This window comes from Molothrus ater, chromosome 1, assembly GCF_012460135.2.
Source record: "Molothrus ater isolate BHLD 08-10-18 breed brown headed cowbird chromosome 1, BPBGC_Mater_1.1, whole genome shotgun sequence".
In the NCBI taxonomy this organism is placed as follows: domain Eukaryota; kingdom Metazoa; phylum Chordata; class Aves; order Passeriformes; family Icteridae; genus Molothrus; species Molothrus ater.
Genome location: NC_050478.2, coordinates 54,554,138 through 54,569,258, shown reverse-complemented (window position 1 = coordinate 54,569,258; position 15,121 = coordinate 54,554,138). Strand labels below are relative to the sequence as shown.

The 15,121-nt window shown below is 37.7% G+C and overlaps 1 protein-coding gene across 1 annotated transcript in view; it reads left to right on the top strand.

Moving 5' to 3' along the window:
- Positions 1-15,121, top strand: part of POU6F2 (POU class 6 homeobox 2) — a 303,651-nt gene that overhangs the window by 133,996 nt on the left and 154,534 nt on the right. The window contains exons 3-4 of the mRNA XM_036396650.2: positions 249-340; positions 1,286-1,514. Coding sequence (XP_036252543.1) covers positions 249-340; positions 1,286-1,514 — 321 coding nt within the window. The remainder of the gene's footprint in view (positions 1-248; positions 341-1,285; positions 1,515-15,121) is intronic.

Here is a 15,121-nt window from a genome sequence, read left to right as displayed (position 1 = left end):
ACATTAGCTGGGTTGATGATAGCTTCAGTTTCACTGCTGTCAGATTTCTATAACTCTTTGAATGAGCTGGCTAGTCTGAATGAACGTTAGCATAATTTATGCAGCTGATAAGCAATTTGAGTGCTTGAGTTATTGATAAAGCACTTTAACATATCATTTTCAGCTTCATGTTATGTGACATCAGAGTAGAAGGTAATGTGGCAGTCCCCAGGCTTGATATTAAAGTCAATCTGTTCTCTGAATTTCAGAGGCCAGAGGAAACACAGTGTTGCCTGATACAAGCCCAGCAGACCAGCACCAACCCAGTCAGTCCCATCCTGCATTCCCTGTTGGGCCTCAGGTCAGTATCTTTCCTTTTAACTAATTGAGATGTGCAATTTGATGAACAATAAATAACTGTGACTGATCATTGCTGTGTATAATGTAGAAAATGTGAATCTCTTTGGCTGCATTCAGTGGTAAAAAAGAATATGTATCAGTGGTAAAAAAGAAAATGTAACATTTTGAAAGTCAAGTTTGGCAGGATTAGATTTTGTTTGCTTTTCTAAAATAAAACCTAAGTTTTACATATTTAGGAAGTTAAAATATTTTAATTTCTTATGTAAATTACTTGTGAAATTAATATAATAATTTAATATTGAAAATCTTGTGCAATTTTAATGCAGAATTATTGTCTCTGACAGTTGTCTGTCACACAGAACTCCTGTATCAGCCAAGGTATTTCATTATCTTTTATGCCAGGTATTTATTTTCTTTAGAGCAAAGTGTAGACAAAGTAGTATTGCATTTTATAAGACTTTAAAATATTTCCTATCCCACGTCATGATTTTATCCAAATTCAGCTATACTCTAAGAAGATACTCAATATTCCACTTCCCAGTTCAGTCTTGGTCCACAAAGCTTCTGGTAGTTGTCACTAGTGTTTTCTGCTATTATCAATCAGTATACAACCAGGAATTTTTGGGAAATGTTGGCGTTTAGGTACTTGTAGACTAAGTTATGTCTTCTTTCACTCAATTTCACTAAATTACTTTTGGTGTATGTGTAATGAATTTTCCAGTCTAGTTTCAGCTGGGGTTGCTACTATGCTATTTGACTAAGGCTTACAGTTTCAGACTGTCACAGTTGTCAAACTTTTCTGTGTTGGTGAAAATGTATGCTTTTAGATACTGGAAGTAGTGCATGTCTGTAATGGAACACGAAAGGATCTCAAGCAAGAAGGTTGAAAGTGTGTAATACTGAGTCATACACACTGAAATAAGTTTGTATCTGTGGTTTCTTGCAGCCACTACTGACAGCCCAACAGTTAGCCTCAGCTGTAGCAGGGGTGATGCCAGGAGGCACTCCAGCCCTGAATCAGCCAATCCTTATTCCTTTCAACATGGCTGGGCAGCTGGGGGGCCAACAAGGACTTGTCCTAACTCTACCTACAGCAAATCTCACCAACATCCAAGGACTGGTAGCAGCAGCTGCAGCAGGAGGCATCATGACTTTGCCATTGCAAAATCTACAAGGTAAGTAATGTTCATAATTTTTCTTACAGGCTCTTTCACCATGTTTTATGCCCTCTCTTTCTTTAAACTGAGTGATATCTTTTTCAAATTAAATGTTGCTCTCCATGAATATTGAAAAGTAATACCTGGATTGTTTTTGAATGCTTGAGAGACACTTAAGGGCTATTTGCCTTTTTGTAGAAACATATTGGAATTTGGGTCTCACATTTTGTGAGTCAGTAATGCAAACCACTTGAATGACTCATTAGGTTTTCCTGTCATCAATGATCAATGTTTTCTACTCACAGATCACTTGGATATTTCAAACTATAGAATAACAGAGTCATAGAATATCAAGGGTTTGGAATGGACTTTAAGATCATCTAGTCCCAACCCCACCTGCCATGGGCAGAGACACCTCCCCCTAGACAGGTTGCTCAATGTCTTACCCAACTTGTCACAACCTCCTTTGGCAACATGTTCCACTGTCTTATCACCCTCCCAGTGAAAATTTTTTTCCTAATACCTAATCTAAATCTTCCCTTTTTCAATTTGTACCTATTATTCCTTGTCCTTCCACTACAGATCCTGGTGAGCAGTCCCTCTCCAACTTTCTTGTAGAACCCCTTCAGATACTGGAAATTTGCCATAGGGTCTCCATGTGATCTTCTCCAGGCCGAACAGCCCCTACTTTCTCAGCCTGTGTTCATAAGGGAGGTGCTCCAGTCCTCTTAAAAACTTCATGGTCCTCCCCTGGACTTGCTCCAACAGTTTCACATGTTTCTTATCTTGGGGACACCACAACTGTGCATACTCCAGGTGGGATGACATGTGAGCAGAGGGGGGAGAATAACCTCCTTTGACCTCCTGGCTACGCTCCTTGTGATGCAGCCCAGCACTTGATTGGCTTTCTGAGCTGTGAGGACACACAGCTGGCTTGTGTGGAATTTTTCATCACCTGTAACTCCCAAGTCTTTCTTACCAGGGTTGCTCTCAATCACTTCTCTGCCCAACCCATTGGTGTGTCTGGGGTTGCAGTGACCCAGGTGTAGGACCTTGCACTTTGCTTTGTTGAACTTCATAAGGTTTGCTTTAGCCTACATCTCAAACCTGTCAAGGTCCCTCTTAATGCCATTCTTCCTTCCCTCCAAGCAAGTTGACTGCAACACACAACTTGTTTCACCACTTTTGATTAAAGCAGCTGTATGATTAGAGGCAACTAAAAATACAGTATTGCATGAAAATAACTTTTTATAAAATTTACAATAAAATCAGAGTTTTCCCATCTGTCATCCATGCCCTAGATATATGTTTTTGTTCTTGCTGTGGGAGTTCTGCTTTATCGATAAGGTTCTGCCGTCCTCTTTCAAGTTGTTGAGAGAGTTGCATGACTCCAAAGTAACTAGGAAAAAGTTAATCTCTGTATGTATCCTCTCTATTGTCTGAGCTGTACCATGCTTGCAATGGTTCTACCCTGAGGGATTGGTTACATTTTCCCTGTGGTCTAAAATCAGACTGAAAGCAGTTCTATAAGATCCCTTTTTCCCCCTGTTCAATCAGTGTGTCTGACACTGTTAGGAATGGTACTCAGTCCAAGTACATATGATATAAAATACAGATGTATTTATTTACTATTCCTAACTATGTTGATACTTCTCAGAATGCAGTTGCTTCTGAATAGAATGGAACAAAATATAGCAAGATTAAGTGTTAGCCAATATCTTACAACAGAATTGTATAGTTTTGATGGACGAGGACAGTAAAGGAAGTGATAGTCCAGTGTGAAAGTGATGAAGGTGTGAGCAAGAAGTATAAAAAGAAAGCTGTAACTTGTTAGATTTATTTATTTATTTATTTATTGTTATTTCTTTCCAATGTAAATGGTACGAAATATTTTCCTCAAACAAAATGGAAATTTTAGAAAAGTAATCCTCTGCACTGTGCCCTAAATACCTTTTAGTCATTAAACTCTGGTGGTTGCTGATTACCAGATGCATTATTTGAAGCACCAGATCCTACAGGTTGACAAACAGAGAAAACAAAGAGACAGCTCTTGTGTTGAACAAACTCCCTTACAAAGCACATGCATAGTACTCTCACCTGTTGGGAGCAACTACTTGCCTTTACCTTGTGCATGTTTTAAAGTTTAATGTCAACAGACCTCTCTTATCATAGTTGTAAATGGTTTTCACTTTAATGTTTAAAATAATGTCTCTCTCATACCATTAAGCTGCACCAAAGAACCTGTCATTCATAAATGATAGATGAAAAGGACACACTAATGCACAAATTTTGCTTGTTTAAAATTTGAGAGTGCATGTAAAGTAGGAATGGGAGATTAAAAAAATAATGCAAGAACAGGAGCGGGTAAAAGCAGATATAACAAAGTGAAGGGGAAGTAGCTTTTTAGTGTAGGTGGATGATGAAATCTTAATGAAGAAACGGGCATTATAAAAATGTATCCTTCCACTCTGGAGTGCTCCAGGTTAGAGTTGCTGGGTATGTAGTATTATAAATAAACATAAGCTTGTGCAGTTCTTACGTCATTTATTCACTGCAAGTTGCAAAGCTGGAGAGTAGGGATTAAGCCAGCAACCTTTGCTCTTTAGTTTAGCCATGGATGTCTAATTGCTAGCTAAAAGATGTAACTTTGCTGCTAAATAAATTTTGCAAGCAATGACCTTAGGAGATGAAAAGGTTTCCTTTATAATCTTTACAGGTAGATAGAAACCTGGGATCAAATAGGGATTTGCAGGAGCAGCAGGTTCAGTTCCCTGTCTATGAACACAATCACACCTTCCATAATGTATCCGAAAGGAGTAAATCTCATGAATTTATTTAGTTGTGTCACTGTTTGTTGTCTTCCCTACCTTTCCTTCCTGATCTTCCAAGCAAGTGCTACTGCCTGCCCTCAGTTTTTGGAAGTGAAACTGATACACAAGGCAGCAAAGTAACCTGGTCAAGATAGCTCCTACTATCCTGAGTCATAGCTGAAAACTGCCATTGCTTGCCCTGTAACCCACTGTCTAATGCATGCATGAATGAAGATAGGAATCAGGTGAGAGTGTTGTGTGGTATCATCAGTTCCACTGAACCTGACTGACTTCTGGTCCCTGTTTCTTTGGGGGGTTTTCCTTGGGGTTTTTTGGTGTTTGTTTTTTGTTTGGTTGGTTGGTTTTTGTTTGTTTGTAGTTGTTGTTAGTTGTGGTTGGTTGAAAATGAGCATAGAATGTGCGTTCTCTTTTGTAGACATTTTTATAGGTATACTCATAAAAGACCATGTTTGAACACAGTTTGGTAATTCTTGCTCTTTTGGTGAAATCAGACACTAATCACCAGTTTCCATCTCTTAACCTCACTGTAGCATGGCCAACTTAGATAATGGGATGACTTGTTTTCATGCTGTTTTCCAACCTGTCTTAGTAATCCTGTTGTCACATCTACTGTTCCTGAATTTTCAATGAGGACAAGCATAGTTGCTCACAGCTCCTGTGAGCTGGGTCTTCTACTGTCTTTCTTCTCTTGTAAGTAAACTTCTAAAACTCTTCAGTAAGTAAACTTCTGAAACTCTTCATGGCAAACTACCCCAGCTAGGTAACTCAAAAGATACCCTTAAAACTTTTTGAATAATGTATGAATTCAGAAAAGGTCTGATCTGACAGAGTACTTGAATTCATACTGAATGTTGATCAAGGGAGTAATTCTACTATATATTTTGTGTGCCACGTACATGTTTAAATGATTTTCTTCTGAGGAACTTTCAGGTCTGGTTCAGGGTGATAAGTGTGAAATCTCCGAGTGTCTAAATAAAACAATGAAAATTCTTGTTTGTGAAAAGAGAAAAGAGTACTCAGTGATAGGAATCACAGAGGAGATATATTAAGTACATAAAATGAGAAATCAAGAGTTTATTTCAAAATGGAGCAATTAATGATTGCTCACACAGTATAACTTAGTGATATTGCTTATACTTCACTCACCAGTTACCTATAAAAATATTTTTCTCCCAAATGTGTTTGTGTTAACTTGTTCGGTTGCTATATGGTCCTGATCCACAAATAAGTTGATAGGAATTTCATTGCTGTAAGTGAAAAGAGGTTTAGACCAAACCTCTTCCAAAATGTCTTTTTTTCTTCCTCTACATACTTGATTATTATCTTTCTGTTCATTACAGCCTGGCATTTGCCGTATACACCGCTGTACTGCATCAAATACATCCAGTGTAGGTGAACAGAAGGAACAGAGGTGAATGTGTAAATTCTTGCTGTGAAACTTAGGAAAATATGTTTTCCCTGGCTTCAAGTAAGCAAATTTCATATTCACAACTAATATGCAAATAATACAATTCACTGAGATGGAAGAGGGTGGCAGAATAAAAGTATCTACCTTAGGGGAAACAGAAATCCCTCAACATAACACCTGTGGAATTTTGAGTTTCCATCTACAGATCTTTGAAGAAAACAGTAAAATCAGCAACAATAACTTTTTAGTGTAATCCACTAAAAGCACTGAAGATAAAAGTTTAAAAACTATCCATAAAATATGTCATCCCAAGAAACTTACACACCTGTTTTCCACTCATCATTTCCTAGAAATGGAATATAGGTGGAATATAGCCATGCTTTCCTAAAATTTTGCAGGTGTCACAATAACAATTGTGACGTGAGAAGGGAAAAGTGAGGCAGGTGCTCCACAAGACAGTGTGTTTCCTCTCTTCTGCTCTTAGTTCATTGGTTCTTGGCCTGCCTTTATTGACTTAATGCAGAAAGTAGTCTGACAGCTTCCCTCTTAATCATCCAAACTGGTTATTGTAAGTACTCACCTTCCTGTCTTCAGGAAACTTTTCTATGGGCTGAACAGTTTCAGTTTTTGTGTCTCTTTTGCCAGGTCAGATTTCTTTCATTTTTGGGAGGACTATGTTCTTTTTTTAAAAATTTAGTTATCATTCTCAAGAATCTCTCCAAGGGACTAGTAGTTGCTTAATCTCAGAGTATTCAGTAATGCCTGGGAGCTGATATTCATGAAAAGATATTCTCTCCTTAAGCCCATCTGATTTTTATGTCTCAGTGTAATATTTTTGTATAGCTGAACAAGAAACCTTTTGGTTTCGGGAGCTGAGTTTGTTCTGACTTTTTTCTTTATGTTATTTTAACCCTGTGAATTTCCTGTTGACATAACTGAAAAATGGGAAGGCATTCCAGTCCTGGGGAGTTGTTAACCTCTGTCCTCTCTTTTTAGTCTCTTTTCCATGACAACCAAAGCAGTTTTAGCTAAAAGGTTAACATATTTTAGCTATTCTTTTAGTATAGCATATGTGATTGAAATTAGAGAAGGACAATGTGTTGGTTTTGCATCACAGAAGTGATGTTTTGGGAGAGGCTGTTGGTAGTTTCCTCCGTGTCGGATTGGAAACCAATCTGTGGTTGGCTTTGGGAACTGACAAGCTGTTGAACCACTGGAAAGTTGTACACACTTCTGAGAAAAACACATGTTAAAGATGAAAGAAAGTGCTTTGCCTTTCTCCTAATCCTATCTCACAAGGAGAAATGAATAAGTATATTCTAATGAGTACACTAGTGATTGACCAACACTAAACCCACCATAGGCAGTGGTTTTTTGTGAGCTCACTGCTGGGTGCTCACTCACCATGATTAACAATCTGGGAGTCTCTCTGCAAAGGGCTGGTCCAAATATATTTTATCACACAGCAATGGCACACCAGTGTTTTAGATATATGCGCCAATACAGAGAGAGGATGACACTGGAAGCTTGAAAGAAATCAACAAGCTGGAGACTGTAGCCTCATGGCACTGAAACTTTGTGTATTTTATTTCCACTACCCATTGTACTGCTCCATGAGTGGATGTCAATAATTTATTTACAAGTCAAACTTTCTCAGTCTTGAGTCATGAAAGAAATGAGAACAAACTATCTCTCTAAATCACTAGTGAAAGGCTTCAGTGCTGAAAGGAAGTCTTGCATAGCTGAAAATGTGAAATCATTAAATTACATTATTTAAACAGCAGCAGGTCATATTTTAGCAGCAATACAATGGAAGGGGAAATGTATTAAACACCCTGAAAGATAAGAGGCAGCCATTAAAATGCACTGATATGGGTTACAGTTGACATAGATAATGGTAAAAAAAATAAGAAGGCTTTTTTTAATGTGGAGATCAGTCAAAAAGAATGTTAGGTAAAGACAATAGTAAAAAAATAAAAAACTATTGTTTACATTTATTAGGTCTTGTTTCCTCTGAACAGAGATTTGTATTATTAATTGTATGACAGATAAAGTAAATATGCTCTGTCTCCATTCCTCCACGTACACACACCTTAAAAATCAGAAATCAGAGAGAGATGAAAAACAAAAAAGAGACAGAAAAGAAGTAAACTACAAGCTTCAATTTCTTACTGATCTAGAGTCCAAATTCCAGTTTCTTAGAACATTTTTCCCTTTTAACTAAAGTGATGCCGTCCCTATTCATTTGTATTCCCCTTCAAGTAACATGAAATAGCTTTCAGAGTCTACAGAAAGGCAGTGTTTCACTTATGTATTTTAATGAGCACCAATGTCAGTAATAATCAAAATGATGTTTCACTTAGAGGAATACTTTATTTCCAGGTACTTTTGCAGTGTACTAACATAACCAGAACAAGAATGACAAGAACCAAGAAGAAGTGCTGCACTCATAGCAATTTCTGTGAAGCCCTCAAACCAAATATATCTCCCCTCTCACTGTATAAATGCTGCACAAAATGCAGTCACTGTGAAGGGCTCACTTGCACAAAGAAGGGGATAGCCAACCCTCAAGACAAACCTCCCTAGCACAGTACATGGAAAGAAATAAAACAAATGTGAGCATCCGTAAGCACACCGTGGCATGCACAGAGTGTCTATGGATTAGCAGCTGCTACAGCAGGTTTCCTCAGGCTATCAGCTGTATCCCATCCAAACTGTTGTAGGATAACTGAACTAATATGCAGAGATCCCTGAAGATGGGATGAGCTGTCTCTGCTGGGTCTCCCAGGAAATATACTTTTTAAGAAGGCCTAACATTTGCTTTTGGAAGAAAGGACAAAATCTGCTTTTCTGACAGTAGTATTAGCAAGAATCTTACTGGGTTGTTTGTTTATTTGTTTGGGTTTTTTCCCCATAACACAAGGCTTCTCCTGTGTGAATGCATTGGTCCCATGTTAATTGCTCATCTTATTCAGTGGCAAATTGCTGCCTTCAGAGAGCAAACGTGAAAGGTTCAAGTCTTTATTAGTTACTAGCTGTTTATTGATCAGTCCCAGAGTGTTAGCTATTTGTTGTCTGGTTTCTCTGCCCCATAAGTTAAAAGCCTACCACTAGAGGCATTAAAATGCAGTAGTCTTAACGCTCTGTTGATCTCCACCCAAAACAGATCACAGATGTGCCTTTTTTTTTTTTTTTTTTTTTTTTTTGGCTACTGATGGTTATGGAACATTGGTGAGAAGTAATGATGTGATGTAGATCAAATTCTGAAATCAAAGTGTTTGCACCTACTTAAACATTGCAGGCCAAGTACTGGCAAAGTCCAAATTTCCAGACTTTTATGCCAAGAAGCAGATGGGAAAGATGGAAGTAGGCTGCACTTCCTCACCCTCCCCGAAGTTTTCACCAAAACCCCATTGGTTAATTATTCTTTGGCAGGCATGACCATTCAGCTAGGAGTTGTGGCATGATTGGTATGCAAGGCCTGGTCGTTTTGGGGAATGTACACCTTTATTGAGCCCTGACTCAGACTGATATTACTCCTGGCAAGAATATTCTGTGTGCAGGATTATAAATGAAATTTCCATCAACCAGAACATGGGTGCATTTTAATGCTGCGTTTAAAGTATATCTTTGCACCTGTTTTGAGAAGTCTTTAATCTTCTCTTGAATTTAGACCGTGACAATTTAAATTAATATAGAGAAAGCTTATTCCAATAATGTGAAGCACTCAACTTACTGTAATCCTACAAAAGTCAAGAAATTTCAAAAGCTAGTGAAAAACCTAGCTAGTGTTTGTCACTATGTTCTTCACCTCTGCATTTTCGCACATGTGCTACATGCAGTAATGAATCACATGCAGATAGTCTAGATCACATAAAAATAGATGGACACATCTATATGCACATAGGATTCTTATGCTGGTCCAAGACTCTCTACTTAATAGAGAGAGATGTACAAAGATTACCATGATGGATTTGCAACCTTCACACAATTTCCTTGCATTAGTGGATTTAAGTCAGACATTTATAGTATTTGTGATTTAATTTCCTTTGTTTTTCTGTGGTATTTGTATTAATAAAATCACTATGATTCATGTTTTAAAAACTCCCTGGACACAGACTTGTGTTCCTGATTCACCAGTGAGATTGTAATCAAGGACATTTACATTTAGGGACTCATAAAAACAACAAAGTCTTTACTCACCAACAGGGTAATGTGATTTTGAATGCATGGAACATACAAATTAAATGCCTGAGAACCAATTTTTTAAAATGAAATTCCTTTAATGTCTATGTGGTTCTGTACCACAGAACCATACCTCCTATTCTTTTTTGTCATGGAAAGTTCTGAAGGTATCTTATGATTTTCTCATTAAAATCTTAAAGTTTATGCATCTTTAAAACTTTTTTTTTTGGTAATTTGAGAAAAAAATCTGTCTGCCACTGAGATGTCCTCATAAATGGGAACAGAATCTACCTAGTAACATCAGAAATTATAAAAGTGTAACTTCCTCCTATTTTCTTGTCCCCAAACCTCTGTGGAATCTTATGTCCTTTGGGTAGAAAGTTGTACTCATAGAAATCTTCAGGCCTCAATTTCATTTTCCTGAAGCTGCCTTTATTCCTTGAATGTTCCATCTTTGCAAGCTTGTTACTCCTATAGATGTAGCAGAGAGCACAGACCTGAGACCTGTATTCTTGCGCTGCACTTTGGCCCAGGTGTTCCATATGATGGAGGACAAGCCAAGCACATTTTTTGGAAGTCTTCCCACCTGTAAACAAATGTATAGACAGTTAGCAGTTATGCTTTTCCTACAGAGTGGCTTAAATCATTACTGTTAGATGCCTGGAGTTCCTCACACTTAGCTAGATCTAAATGTCCTTAACTCCTAAATCTTATTCTGGTCCATAGACATAAACGACTCTAGGCTCTTTTTTCAGTACTTGTAAAAATAAGGTGAATTTTCCTTATTTTTGGACCTAAAGTAATTTTTTTCAGCTGATAGAAGTACTGGAGTTTTCAACCCAGGTCAATAAGTTCCAGCACCACACAGGCTCTTAGATGATTGCCTGCTATAATTTTTTGTTTGTTTGTTTGCTTTTAGCATAAATATTGCTTTTAAACTTAATCATCTGTAGACTTGACATATCATAGAGACTTTTTTTTCACTTATTTGTGTTTTAATATGATAAATTATGCAATGTTAAAAATAAATCTTCATCATAAAGAATAGAATAAATAATTTCCAAGTATTTATTCTATTCAAGTAAATGGTGATGCTTCAGATTTACAGTGTCTTTTCCTTTCTGTTTCTCAGATCCCATTTCAGTCTCTTGTGCCTTTCCTCATTCAGAGCTGGCTCTGTCTATCTTTTATGTTTCAGCTTGTTTTCTTAAGCTATTCACAACCCAGTTATTCCTGAATATGTTCTGTGCTGTGTAGCTGATTTCCTATTGCATCAGCAGTAATAACTGAAGAAGAGGTGCTAAAACTGTTGTAATTTTACTGTTATACTGGGCCCCTTTATTTTAGAAGATGCGGTAGTAACAGGACATGAATCCTATCTAAAAAGCCAAGAAATAATAGTAGAACATTTTGAGGAAATTCACTTATTGACACCCTGAAAGTTGTTTCTTTTATCTTTGTTATTTTTAAAAGGATAAAAATCTCTCAAGAACAAATTTTGAACCTGTTTTCTGAAAACTGTAAAGTTTAACATCTGAACAGAATAATCATTTTCAGCATCTCTGTTCAAGATTCTGGCTTTTCTTTTCCCAAGTCAGTGCTTGTGAATTGTAAAAGAAGAATCTGGTTCCCCCCACTCCCCCTTTCCCAGCACTGCAGCATCTTGAAAAAATATTCCGTTGCCCAACTGCACACTTTTCATTTTACTGGTAACCAAATCACTTCTTTGCATATTTGTTTTACTCTGCTTTAGCAAGTGTGGTTGTTCATGTTACATTTATCTAACATGAGCACCTTTGCCGGTTTGTAAACAAAATTAAAAACATATACTATATTCTACATTTCTCAAAATAATATAATTGGTTCTAAGTGTAAGACTTATTAAGTGTATCTTTATGCATTTATGTTCCCATGAGTGCTATTATTTTAAATTTTTTTAGTGATATCTATGTATATTCAATGTTCAACATCAGATAATTTGAGTTTCCTGTGTTTGTAAGATAACTCACAAGGGAGAAAGTTGTATTAAATAAATAATACCCATAAATTTTATACTCCCATATATTTCAAAGCTAATGCAGCTAACTTTCAGTGGAATGGTAACATAAGACACAGTGCCATAATATGATTGATTTGTTTTGACAGCAGCCAAATAATTGAGAGTGAAAGGTGTCAGCACAGATGAAATATTGTGTAAGCCACATTCAGAAGGCAACCCCAGCAGCAATAGCAACTGGAGTTTTATTTCCTTTGATATCACACTGTTACTCACTTCCAGTTTATTATAAAACCATGAAAGATATGCAACTTTACGTATGATGGAGGCTTTTATGGAAAGGATAGAAACAAAAGTTTGTCAGGTAGTTGAGCAATAGATACTGACAATGGGATTTATGATGGATACAATATACGAGGATAAATTATCTTAATCTTTCCCATTAGTTTTCTTTCTAATTTTAAACACTTTTTGCAGGCTACTGCTTATCTGGCATCTTAGCTCTAGCTTGGAGGGTAAGTGATTCCCTCCAGAGCAACCAGTCTATGGATTGCTTGGCAGGGGATCGCTGCAAAAACAGTACGGCAATTACCCTCCCCAGCAGTGAAACTTAGTTTTAGTTCACCTCTTTTGCACAGCAAACTATATAACTATACACTTTCTGGCTGAGAAAGGGTATGGCTTGTATGTTTGCATCATGGCATCCAACTGCACTGCAAGGATTACAAAGAACTGTAGCGTATTTTGAGTCCAGGAGACTGCAAGTGTACAAGTAACCTATTACAGAAGGTAGCCAAGTAGACCAGATGGAATAATACCTGAACATGTAACATGAAAAAAACCTCAAAATTCCTCTACAAGTGCATACATACTACATTCCAGAACCAAGTGGAGAATCACTTTTGAAAGTGAAAATCACTTTTGGGCTTTCTTAAAAGTACATTGAACAAGTGACTACAGCATGCTTGTAAAACCCAAGCTGTAAAGCTTTCTTTGTCCTGAAGAGTGATTGATTTTAGAGGGAGCCAGCCTCCAAGGTACAGTTTGAATTGAAATTTATATGTCCTGCCTTTCATTTCAGAAATGCTCTACTAAGACACAATCTGATGTGAATGACAAGGGTTCTCAGTAATGAGCTCTTGCTCATGCAAAACAAAACAAACTATGACAACCATCATGTTAACAAGATCAGGAACCCTTGTGGCTTTGTAATCTAGCATCTATATCTATACCTATACCTATACAAATATAATTATTTTACTTGGAAAAAGTAAATAACAGAATGGGATGAGATTTCCAATACAGATCAATTTATACACAGTCCCATTCTACTTGCATTCTTTTTGTCTCCTGATCTAGTAATTTCATAAATGGCATGGTGGAGATTGGAAACCGAGGCTAAAAAACCTAGACCTACTGTTATTAATAAAGGAAAAGTTTTCATTGAAGTGGTTTAGGAAGTCAGGAAGTAAACCACTGTTCATAAAATATGTCTTACTGTAGAGCTGTATCTACTGAAGTATTTTGTTTAAAACAGGTACAGCAGACTCGAAAATAATCTTTGTGTTTTCACCATTTTCCACCTGTTTGACCTGTGCAGACAAGATTTCTTCTGGAGAAAACTAAACTCAGAATTCCACTACAAGTGCATACCTACTACATTTTCAGAACCAAGTGGAGATACAAAGGACCAAACCAACAAGTGGCCCTTTGGACAGCTTCAAGACCCATGCATTCAGTGCAAAGCAGAGTAAATACTGTCCAAAGAAGAAACCCTGAATTGCAAGTAGAGAGAGTGAGAGGGACTCACAGCCACTAGCTTCCATCTAGTCATCTTCTCATACTGCAGGAAATTACTTGCTAACGTTCATGCTTCGGGAAGAAGCAATTTGTGACAATTGTACATGCAATGAAAACAAAACCTCATTGCTTATGATTCAGAGCAATATAATTTAGGTAGAGGCTTCTCTTAGAGCACTGAGTGCCCAAGTTGCAGGGCTATGTGGCTTATGTAATGACTAGATCTCTGCCATCAGAACCTGCAGTTAAGATTAGCTTGGTAGGTCTGATTTTAGCCAGCAGCAGCTATACTGTTCTCTTCAGTAATTGAAGACAGAATGCTGAATGTGGAATGCCTGCATGTTTGTGTGTGCATAAATCTATTGATAGGCATTGAAATGGGAACAATGAAAGCATAGGCTTTCCAAGTGTCATGTTTTCTGTACAGATGTTAGTCTCCTCATCCAGAAGTACTACATGACTACAAAAAGACATGGATGGGCAAAAAGACTGTTGGGAGAGTGCATAATATTCATGAAAAGTCCCTTCCCTTCCCTTCCCTTCCCTTCCCTTCCCTTCCCTTCCCTTCCCTTCCCTTCCCTTCCCTTCCCTTCCCTTCCCTTCCCTTCCCTTCCCTTCCCTTCCCTTCCCTTCCCTTCCCTTCCCTTCCCTTCCCTTCCCTTCCCTTCCCTTCCCTTCCCTTCCCTTCCCTTCCCTTCCCTTCCCTTCCCTTCCCTTCCCTTCCCTTCCCTTCCCCCTCCCCTTCCCCTTCCCGGAACTTCCCTTTTTTTTCATTGTCCCAGCTTGTACCAATGAGCTGTACTACATATTTATACTTCTACCATTCCTTTTAGGCTCCAACTAGCTCCTTCGTCCAGGAACCTCTGTCCAGTAGGCTGAGGAGTACAAATTCTTCCTGAGAAGAATTTCACAGCATAGTGTATAGAGGTAGAAGATCTACCTCTACTACATCTTTCTGTACAGAAAGATGCTCAAGTGCCTGCATGTTTCCTGGCCACCGTAATTGGGATTCCTCTTTGGCTGTTCACATCTTGACTATTAGAAGCATTTGTCAATTTATTGTTAATAGAACAAAATGCCACTGAAAGAAATAGGAGTGAAAATTACAAAAAAAGACACAACTGAGTAAAAACCCAAAAAGCACAGCCTTCTGGTCCTTACCTAGACAGGCAAATGGAAAAGAGAAAAAAAAAAGTAAGATGGCCACTTGAACAACATGCAAGCATTTCCCACATGTTTTTGTGGACCTTTTACTGATTGGTCAGATAACCCAAACAATTGCTTATTTATTTAGTTGAAGTAGTTAGCTTTGAAAGTTAAGACCAGACAGATTGTCTTCATAGTAATCCCTACTCCTTAAAGATTCCAGTGACGTTTAATAAATAGGATTTTGCAGACTTCAGCA